The 11,972-nt window shown below is 33.4% G+C and overlaps 1 protein-coding gene across 1 annotated transcript in view; it reads right to left on the bottom strand.

The window, feature by feature from the left end:
* LOC106471337 (protein maelstrom homolog) overlaps positions 1–11,972 on the bottom strand; it is a 79,394-nt gene that overhangs the window by 35,213 nt on the left and 32,209 nt on the right. The window contains exons 6-7 of the mRNA XM_013931937.2: positions 11,062–11,247; positions 10,042–10,186 (exon numbers count right to left, since the gene is read on the bottom strand). Coding sequence (XP_013787391.1) covers positions 10,042–10,186; positions 11,062–11,247 — 331 coding nt within the window. The remainder of the gene's footprint in view (positions 1–10,041; positions 10,187–11,061; positions 11,248–11,972) is intronic.

Below are 11,972 nucleotides of genomic sequence, written 5' to 3'. Positions count from 1 at the left end.
CAGACCATATCCATTTATTCAATACAAAGACATGGCAGGGATTGGCAGTTATCCTCTTCTGCTTTGCCCATGTAGTGCATGGTTCAGTATGGTCCTGATGGGCAAATTTTTTGTTTAAATAACATTGCAAGAATAAACCTACAATCAATCTTGTAGAACACCCCATCTCTGCAGTGTGTGTTGCATGGCCATGGAAATATAATATGGAAGTTAACATGGCCTTACAATGCAGATTGGATCTGTTAAAGAATACTTGGTCAATCACCACTTGCCACAGAGCAGGATCCAAACAATGAGTAAAAGTAAAAGGGAAAAGGCCCGTGATAAGGAATAAGAAAAAATAATAACATATCATGGTCAAAGTCTCACTGAATTCTGAAGAATGAATAAGGCGGAAGACGATAACCTGAAGAGGAAGAAAGCATGATCCGATGCAAACAGTGAGAGACGAACATTCTATGTGTAGTCCACATATTTGATTGAAGAAGTACCTCCAAGGGACGATGAAAATGAAATGGCAATGAAAAGGTAAGGTGTCGGACTGGATGAAAAGACATCTGGAACAAAGTATGGAAGGAAGACAATTGAATTAAGAGTTGTACCTAATTGACAAAGGTGAAAGGAGAAAGTTCATGAACAGAGGATGGCTGCCAAGGAAGAAAGAGGCAGGAACAGACACTGCAGAAAGAAGCTGTGCAGGCAATTTAACAGAGCAGAGCATGTACAGGACACAGAAGTCTATCCGAATCAAACTGAGGATAAAGGTGTGAAATGGAAGGAAGGGAAAGTGGCTAAACGAAGGCGGTATCCTCAGGAGCCGCTGAAGAGTTAGGGAAGAAAAATGATCTGGAGCTGAGGATAAAGATGTGAAATGAAAGGAAGGGTAAGTGGCTAAACGAAGGCGGTATTCTCAGGAGCCGCCGAAAAGTTAGGGAGGAAAAATGATCTGGAGCTGAGGATAAAGGTGTGAAATGGAAGGATGGGAAAGTGGCTAAACGAAGGAGGTATCCTCAGGAGCCGCCGAAGAGTTAGGGACGAAAAATGATCTAGTGCTGAGGATAAAGGTGTGAAATGGAAGGAAGGGAAAGTGGCTAAACGAAGGAGGTATCCTCAGGAGCCGCCGAAGAGTTTGGGAGGAAAAATGATTTGGAGAAGAAATGTAGAAAGATAAAGAGTACATAAAACATTGATGATAAATAAAGACCATTGATGTCCACAGGCGAATAGGAGAAGGAAGGAAGTCATAAGGGAAGGTGAAACAAGGAGCACTGGTAGAGTGGTTTGAATGTAGGTAAAGTGAGGCAGTGCAGGACCACATTAATATCCCCAATTGGAAGGACAGCCTGACACAGCAGACGACGAATCAGGAATGAACACATCAACAGGTAAAGTGTAAGAGAGGTAAATACCTATGGTATCAAGAAAACAAAAAAGAGTGGAACAGGGCCGCCTGAAAATCTGAGATCGAGGAGACAGAAGAGCCCTGATCCAAAGTCAAGGAAGGAAACCCACATGATGAATACCAGTGGTTGATCAGGGGAGAATCCTGGACCCAGAAACTAATGATGGAAAATGTTCCATTGGTATTGAAAAATTTCCATGGTGAAAGGGCAATTGAAACAAGCCAGAAAAGAAGCTAACTGTCAGGAGAAGCCAGATCACCTCACCAATGACCAGAGGACAACCAGGTGTGGAAATGGAAGATAGGAAGATCCGGATGAAACACTGGTGACTAAGTGCGAAGAAGAAGAGATGTAGTCAGAGGAAGAGGTAATGGAGGAGGAAGTTGGAGAAGCCATGGAAACCACAGCTGAGATGGCCAGGAAGGAGCTATCAAAAGAACTAAATATGAAGGATGATCGAATTTACCCAGAGAAGAAGTTGAGCAAGAGGATATACAAATGTGTTTCAGTCCTGGCTGAAACATCAATAGCCAGAGCAAGAAAATGAGGGACCAGAGACCAAAACGAAGGCAATTTGTGGTTAAGGGATGTAGCAAAAGCTTCAATATGAGGAGTACCCCACTGAAGTCAAAGCCATTGGAAAATAAAAAGATGAAAAGACCACTCCATCAGATAGATTTTGTCTGGTTGGGAATCTGATCCGTGACATGAGTGAAAGCACCCGCAACATGACACACAATGATATGAATATTGAGTGTGTAGGCGTAAAAAGAAGATCATATGTGTGAATATAGAGGGGTTGAGAACAGGTGCTGCCCAAGTGATTGTGATAAGCAATCACCGAAGAAAAGTCTGATTGGATCATTATTAGACGAATGAACCAAAACACGACTTACAGCAAGAAGCTCCAGGATGTTGATATGATAAGACCTCTTGGTCACAGATCAAAACCCTGAAGCTTCCTCGAAATGGTGTATATAAGTGTTTTACACTCACAAAAAAGAAACCTATCAACCGATTATTCAATTATGTACCAGCTCCCTAGTGTCGGCTAACAATAAGAAGAATTAAGTTCTTTAGTAATACCTATAGAATGATATGTTTCTTTTTTGTGAGTGTAAAACACTTAAATACACCATTTTGATTTTCCATACCTCATGACTATAAAGGCTTGGTTTGGTCTGAAGTTTCATTGGTGGTAGTGTCCAGGGTCACTAATGAGGAGTGGAATTCTCCAATCTAGTCTGGCTCACAGACACACCCCCAATAAAAGAACAGACCATTCCAAGCTTTTATTTGTTGTGAAACAAATGTTTAAACAACTCTATTCAACCTGAAGCTTCTTGTTGATCAACCCATGCCCCCCATCCCCAATAGGATGCATTCATGAAATGTGTAAATCCAGATGAGGAGGAGGAAGTAGGACACCTGCTGATGTGTCAGTCCTGTCAAACTACCAATGCCGATTGTCGACAAGGGTAGGAAAAAGGGTAATAAGAGTCGACAAAAGATCCCTTGCAAGATTCCACTGGTCATAAAGAGCCTGCATATGAGTCTGACCTAAGGGGATAAGGGTTGCCATGGAAGGTCACATCCCCAAAAGTGATACAACCTCACGAGCTGTAACAGAACCCATCAAATGAAGCTGAAGAGGAGAAAAGTGGGCCTGACTGAGATGAGTGTTGAAAAAAAGAAAAACACCCAAATGGTTGCAGTAAGGACTTCTCCAACTTGATTTACTAGCCCACTATAGTTGCCTCCAGGAGCATCTGATAAGGGTAACAGGCTGACTCCTGTTTGGAAAGAGTTAACAGGAGCCAGTCATCCAAAGAAAACTCAACCCGAGAAAATACAAGTCACAAACGAATGCTCTGACTAACTGACAAAACATACACGGTTGAAGCAAATCCAAAGGTCAGTGTATGAAACAAATAAACCACCCCATGGAGATCAAACCGAAGAGAAGGTCGTGAGTGACGAGATATCAGGATATACAAATAAGCATTTCCAACGTTCCTCTTGGTCATCTATAAATCTGGAGAAAAAGCCCACCTAAGGATGAGAAATAACTCCAAGGTAAAATGGGGCAGATTGAAAATTTGATTGAAGCAGGAAAGACCTAGTACAGGCCACCAGTCTCTGGTTTTTGTGAGGACAACAAACAGCCTGGAGAAAATGATGAACAGAAGATCTTGTACCACCTTGGGTAGATGCTGGCTGGTGACAGGATCCTGAGTCATGGGCAAGGAAAAGGATACCTGACACAAAGGAGGTGGGGAAAGAAATAGTAGGACAAGTCCCACTGATAAAACCCAACAAACCCATGGAGCTGGAGTGAAAGATTAACAAAGGGTAACAAATCATACAGTCAGCTTCCCACCAGACCGTAACTCACTGGTTAGTCTCCAGTACTGTTGGCGACATGTCCATTTACATTGAATAAAATGATGAAATGTGAAACCTCTGAAAGGAGGAACTGGGTAGGGTAGATAAGGCCTAGGATGGGAGAAAAAGATAGTGGATTGTTGTGACTTCAACTGCTACAAACGTGCAACCAAAGAGGAAAGGGTTGAGTGCTGATGTACAGAATACACATGTGATGCCAAAGTCTTAGATACATGATCAAAAACATATCGCCAAAGAAAAAAGTGTCAGACGTAAATCCCTAAAAGAAAAAGGCCACAAACAAACCTGGGACAAGGTCACATCGCGACCCAGAAGATCCCAACAACAGTGAAACCAGGAGGGTAAGCGAGAGCCTAAGACAACAAATGAGTCAATTTGTAGATAATAAGGAATCATAAAAAATGGGGAATTGAGTAAAACATACATACCTGAGAAATTATGTCGAAAAATGCCATATTAGGCCTAGCTGATTCTGCAGGAGGGGTCGGGAAAGACATGGCAAATTCCAGAGGTATAAAAAGGCTATCAAATCTTCATCAGCTCAAACAGGTTCGGCTTGTTCAGGAGGATCAGTGGGGCAAGTTCAGGAGAAGGATGTTGACTCATATAACTAGCATATAACACGCCGGATAATAGCAGAGAAATTCAACGAATGTGAGAAAAAAAAGACTGGGAAATTAAGTTAAAGTAAAAGATTTCTTCAATGTAAAAAAATAAAGAAATGAAGAAATCACACTTTGGAAATTAAACTATTAAAATCATAGAAATGATTCACAAGAAGAGCACCAAAAGAAAAAAAAAACGTCTGGACACAAGTACTGCTAAACAAGAAGTGATAGTTTGGTAGAATTGAATAGAGGGAGGCACATGCATCATGAGAGTCTGTCACACTCTTATTGGTGGAGGGTTGATGCATGATTATTTGCATGAGAGACACATTGGAATCAGTCAATTCCAATGGAAGGAAGATAAAACTCTTGTGGTATGTATAAACAATATTTTGCATATAGGATAAATGAGGATAGCTATTTATATGAGTGGAGGTAATGTACCATATCGGAAATCACCTTTCTATATTAATAACAAAATATATCTTTCACTTAACTATCTCCCGACTCAGTTTATGAAGCTTATGGCAGGGTACTTATTCACTACTTTAGGTCATGAGAGTACACACACACCTCATGTGATCATAAATTTACATAATCTTGTACTACATTAAAAATATCTGTACATCACCCCTAAGGAAGCTGGTGTTAGTTTCATAATACATTCATATTTACTCAAAATAAACATGATCACATTGAAGGTGAGTTAGTCTTTTAATGTAACTAAAAATTCATAGATAAACTAAAGGACAGAAGGAATAATAAAATAACTATGAACAAAATCATAACCAAAAAAAAATTGAATTCACTATCTCACAAATTTTTTTGACAACATGCCTGGATACAGTGGTAATCATGAGATATGCTTACACACTAAGCATATGCTATAATTTTTATATTGTATTTTTAGGAAATTACTATAAAACAAAATTACTCTCCCATGACGTGAAATTTAAATGCATAAGATAATGCAGTATGCTCTTATTTTTTAATAACAGTTACTAAATCATACGAGTTCAGTCATTTTGTGATCATGAAACTTCTACACATAACTTTTAATGTAGTAAATGTATCTTCATAAAATTTGGCAAGCTCTTATCATTATAAAAATATTCTATAAGAGTCCTATAAAATCCTGAAGGACTGAATAGTATCTTATAGGATATGTGAAGGGCATCATTATACCCTCCAGGTTTGGAAAATTAGTCATATAGTACAATTGAAATGCTATAGGATATCTATTAGTTTAATGTCATCAGTATTTATACAACACTAAAATCCTGTATGACTTCAAGTCAGTTTATAGGATGCTTTGACAACTGCATGTATAAGACACACTGTTAAAAGTTTATCAAAATTGTCACATAAGATCAATTATGATTTTACAGTATCTTAAACATAAAATTCAGCCTTTTCATAGCAAACTTTATAAACTGAGCTATAAAAGCCTAATGGATGCATGGGATTTGAAACCAACTTAATAAAAAATTGTCACTAGATACCTTAGTATATTCTATAAATTTGTGTGTTTCCATAAATATGATACAGAACTGTATTTATGTTTGGCTTAGTGGGTTTTCTGAGACACTGGATCATCAGTTTTTAGCAATAAAGTTATTACAAAGAAAAAATGAGAGTGTATAATTTTGTAAGGAAATATTTAAAAAAATCTTCTATCTCACCCTAGTATGAGAATTGTCACATTTACTCTCTAGGTGCCTCCTCTTTAATCTATTTAGCACCCCTCTGAAAAGTATGGAAATTAATATAAATTACTCACTATAATATTGTTGTTACTGAGGCAAAGCATAATTTTTACAGCCTTAAATCTTATTTGGTTACAGGGCCATAAAATAGAAAATCAGACCCCTTGTCCCACACTCATCTGTCACATCCTTTCTTTCACAAATTGCCAATAGTTCTCTCTAATGCTTAATACTATATTATTTACAACCTATGGAAAGCCAAAGTTTTAATCTATCAAATAATATATTACATTGTTTTCTGTAGAGAGAATTATCTACCTTGCTGTCAGTTCAAAACTATATTTCCATGGGAAACACACTGACTATCTTAACTGAATTTTTAATGGCATTTATCCCATAGTTAGAAAGCCAAACAAATTATGATAATTATACAACATTGTCTGTTTTTTACATTTTATTATTCTGTGTTCTTAGGGGCATTACTTAAACAAATAAATAATTATTTAGTGTAGTAGTACGATTAGTATAGAAAAGTAGGGTTATGTTTCATTAACAGTCAACAGGAAAAAAATTTAATAAAATATCCACAAAAGTATTATATATATATTTTTTACTTGTGTATTCCATATTTATTATTATAAAATTAACTGAAATTTAAAAATCAGAAACGTACTGGTTAGATGAGGTTACATTAGGTAAGATAATGAAACTTAATAATATTAATAAAATATTTTCCTGAGGTACACTTGCAAGTAGCTCATGCATGACATAATTTGATAGGGTAATATGAGCTACATGTTTGCCAAGTTATTTACAACTTGTGGCACAATTATTAGTTAGACAGAGTTCCAAGGGCAAATAAAACAATAAAATTTAAGTAGAAACATATGTATGCTGTTACTGGCTTTAAGATATTTAGGATAAATAAGTTTAGTTTCCTGTTACAAATAGAAGTCATTCCAGAAAAAGGGTAATTTACATTCTCTTTTTTTATGGTGGTTAGGAGGTTGGTGAAATTGACTGACCCTGTCAGAAGGTAGGTAGAGAAAATAGATAAAATATAAAGTTTTACTAAAAAGAAAACATCTGAAATTTATTTAAATTTTATAGATTATGCAAATATAATTCAACAATTTTCAAATGAAGTATTTTTAATCTTAACATACAAATCACTTTGCACTTGGGGCAGTCTATACTTTGAGTCCATATATTCACAGAAAAATATTTAGTTAAAATACTTTATCAAAGATTCCAATTTTTTGTGTATAAAAGACTTGTAAAGCTTACTAAAAGCTTGTAAAATTTTGTGAACACAGATAAAACATATTAAAAGTCATTGTATGGAAACTCTAAAGGTCAATTTGCAGTCAAGAATTAAATAGAATCAGCTGAACCCTTAGCAAAAGAGTTAAAAGCTCTTATGTCGTAGTTAGAAACCAGTTAAATTATAATAGTTATACGACATTGTTTACTTTGTGTATGTTATTATTCTGTGTTTTTAGGTGCATTATTTAAGGAAATAAAAATTATTTAGTGTACTAGTATCATCAGAAAGAAAAAAAAGTAGAATTAACTTTCATCAGCAACCAATAACAAAAAACAATAGGTTCTTGTTTTTCATGCATATTCTTTATTTATTATTATAAAAGTAACTAAGATGTAAAAATTAGAAACTTGTTAGGTTAGATTAGGTCAGATAATGAAAACGTAACAATAATAAAAATTCTTCATGAGGTATGCTCATGTGTTACATCATTCAATATGGTAATGTGAGCTACATATTCTCTGAGTGATTTACAACTTGTGTGGCAGGATAATTACTTTGACACATTTCATTGGGCAATAAAACCAATTACAAAGAGCTTTAAGCTATTTAGGGTAAACAATGTAGTTTCCTGTTACAATTTGCAATCATTCTAGAAAGAAAAAGGTAACTTAGATTTATTTCATATTTTTTTATGGTAGTTACAAAGTCTGTCAAAATTACCACGTCCCTATAGAGTTAGAGTAGAAAAAATAACAGATAATAAGTTTTACTGAAAAAAATATTTGATATTTATTTAGGATGTCACAGAGATTAGGCAAATAAAACTTGAAAAATTATTTTGCACAGACAACATTCTAACTCCATATATTCACAGATAAATCTTTAGTAAAAAGACTTAATTAAAGAAACTTAAAAAAAATTAAAGTTTTTTGTACATGAGACTTCTAATGTTTACTAAGAGCTTTCCAAATTTCATGAAGATACTGATGACATATTAACTCTACAGGTACAGGATCAGTTGAATTGATCAAGGTTGAAACCACGGAGTAATCATTAGTTTTCACATTATACCTTTTAATACAAGATGTGTATCTTCTCAAAATTTGGCAGACTTTCAGTAAGCATTACAAATCTTTCATACACAAAAAAATCAGATTCTTTAATTAAGTATTTTTTACTAATGATTTTATTACTAGTCCAAGTGCAAAATGATTTTCGTGTTAAGATTAAAAATACTTATAATTGTCAGAAAAACTTTGAATTTCAGTTGCATAATCTTTAAACCTATTAAATAAATTTCAAACGTTTTTTTTCAGTAAAACTTTATATTTTACCTGTTATTTTCACTACTTTACCTCTATACAAGATTGGTCAATTTGACCGACCTCATAACCCCCTGCAAAAAAAAAATCTAAATAAATCTAAATTACCCTTCTCTTTCTTTCTAGAATGACTTTAAATTGTAACAATGAACTACATTTGTTTGTCCTAAATAGCTTTAAACTTGTAAGAGTATAAATCTGTTTATACATAAATTTTATTGTTTTATTGCCATTTGAACCATGTCTAACAAACATTTATGCCACATGTTATTAATCACATGGCGAATGTGTACCTCATGTTATGCTATGAAATTACATAACACACGATCTGCTCACAAGTGTTCCTTGTGAAAATGTTTTATTATACCTAATCTAATATAAAAGTTTCCAAATTTTTCCATTTTAGTTACTTTCATAATAATAAATAAAGAATACATATGAAAAACAAGAAATAAAGTACTTACCTGGGTCTTCTTGTTTTGCTGTCAACTGTCGATGACATTTAAATCTATTTTTTATACTAATGGTATTATCGTACAAAATAATTTTTTACTTCATTAAATAATGCACCAAAGAACTTAGAATAATAATAATATGCAGAAAATCAACAATTTTGCCTAACTATCACAATTTTTCTGGCTTTCTAAATATGTGACAAGAGCCATTAAAAATTCAGTTAAGCTTGTTGATGTGTTTTCTGTGGGAATAAAGCTTGAACTGAAAGTGAAATTGATAACTCTCTGTATGGTTTGATAGATTAAAACCTTGGCTTTCTATTGGTTATAAATAATATAGTATTAAAAGTCAGAGAGAACTATTGTCAATTTCTGAAAAAGAGAATGTGAAAAGTGGGTGTGGCACAAGGAGTCTGATTTTCTATTTGATGGCTCTGTAACTAAATAAGATTGAAGTTATGAAAATTATGCTTTACTTCAGCAATGATGACATTATAACAAGTAATTTTTACATTAAATTTCGTACTTCTTGAAGGGGTGGTAAATAAATTAGAGAAGAGGGGTTGCCAAGAAAGAAAATGTCATAATTCTCCTACTAGAGGAAATTCAGGTTTTTTAAATATTGCTTCATAAAACTTATATACTATTATATTTGGGTTGTTAGCTACATTCTTCTGTCCAATTTATTCATGTATCATGATAAAAAAAATTAATTAAATTTTGAATGTAACTCACTAAAACCTTGTGACATACACAGAAAAAGATGGCTGTGGCATGAGGGTTAAAAGTTATAGTATGGAAATTTATGGTTACAAGGTTGGTCACATGGACCAATGCTAAAAGGAAGGAGTTAATAGCACCACTTACAACATACCTTGTTTTTGGAATATAATCAAATGTTGTTTTAGTTAAGTAATCTTCTGCCACTACTTTGGGAATTGGTTGGTTGACCTTCAATCGCAATTCTAACAACAAGACTGTTAAATCCCAACATGCTAGTGTTTGATGACCTCGTTCATCTATAAATAGAAAAATATAACATATTGAGCTTCAGAATCATTGTTTTTCAGTCATTGTTACCATATTTATTGGATTATACTATACTTATGAATTTAGGAACTAAACAAGCACAAGAATGAAATTGGTATAATTTGCTGAAAAAATGTTAATAGCAAATGCAAAGCATGATACTTCCAGAAGTTTATTAAGTATGACCAAATGTATTAAAAGGAGATTACACAAATATAATATGTCCTAAAATTACTCCTTTATTATTAGTTCTCATAAAAAAAAGTATCTTTACTCTGTTTTAGAGTTTTTTGTTTTATTTTATTTAATAAGTGTTGCTCAGTTTCCACAATAATTTTCATTTATTATTGTCATCCTTGAAATGGTAAAAAAAATCCTTCTAGTAAATATAAAAATATGCCTTAATTCATTTTTGTTTTATAATTCATCTCAGTAACAAAAATGTTACTCATTCAACAGCCTAATAAAGACAAATACACTGACACTTATTATGACAAAAACACATAAATATTATGTATAAGGATACATGTAGGGTTAAACTAGAACTCTCAATAAACTAATCAATAACATTAGACAAAGAAAAATAAAGTAAATTAGGCATACATTCAGATCAAAATGATTATATCAAATTAAGATACTGCTAGCATATTATTTCTTTCTTTCTTTCAATTTTATAAGAAATTAAAAGAAATAAAGCATTTAGTGAGGAACAGGCATGATAATCAAAAAATTAAACAAACATGACAAAAAATAAAATAGATGGGATTGGTAGCCAAGAATTTAATCTACATATTAATTCAATAACATATATAATAATTTAATAACAGCTTAGCTAACACAGAAAGAATATAAATTTCAATCTCACATGCTTGCTCATGCAGCCACTTTAAACATCCTTTCGTTTGAGAAAGTTGATCTGAAGGACAAAATAATGGAGGGCAAGGATCCAATTCATCTGGATTAACAAATTTTTTTATTTGAAGATAAGTTCCAAGATAATTTTCATCCCCTTGATTAAAGTTAAATATAGGAATCTGATGATATTGTTCACCTGTTAAAAAAAATTAAATACATAAAACACAATATACAAAATTATTAGAATAAACTTAGAATTCTTGTGTTACATATTATACTCATGTAAAAATAGTAGTTTTTGTATGAAATAATAATGATAAATTCCACAAGAAAACCAACACTAAACAGGTAACTAAACCTGTATAACAACAATTTTAAGATTGAGTTATACCAAATTCAAAACAGTCCAGTCAGAGTGATAAGTACTGTACATGTACAGTTTAAAATAAAACTCAAAGATAAGTGTTTAAATACATTTATGCTTCAAAAAAAAGTCACCAAAAATGTATGTAGCTCTGCTGAATGAAAGTCCTTTACAACTTACCTAGATAGCTTGGAGCAGTACAGCTTACACATGAAACCCCGCATAGATTTTGTTACCTAATGCAAGCTTAAATATTTCATATTGCAATCTAAACAACTGCAAAAAGAGGAGTGCCAGATCCAATTTTATACATCCAATTGCAGCAAAAATAAATAGTGAAATATAAATGAAATCTGTTTTTCAATGTTTTACATCTATGAAGTTACAGCTATCTCAGATTACCATTGTTGTAATGGTTTCTGTTGTTGGACAGGTTCTTCAGATTATTTAGTGAAAAGAACCAAAAGTCCAGTCTACTTGATAATAATGAAATAATTTTACTTCTCTACTTACAACTTCTACAGGGTCCCTTAACTAGTTCCAGACATTAAACCTCC

Source organism: Limulus polyphemus, unplaced genomic scaffold (genome assembly GCF_000517525.1).
Source record: "Limulus polyphemus unplaced genomic scaffold, Limulus_polyphemus-2.1.2 Scaffold4553, whole genome shotgun sequence".
NCBI lineage: Eukaryota > Metazoa > Arthropoda > Merostomata > Xiphosura > Limulidae > Limulus > Limulus polyphemus.
Note: the sequence above shows the minus strand (reverse complement) of the source record. Positions and strands in the feature narration are given on the sequence as shown.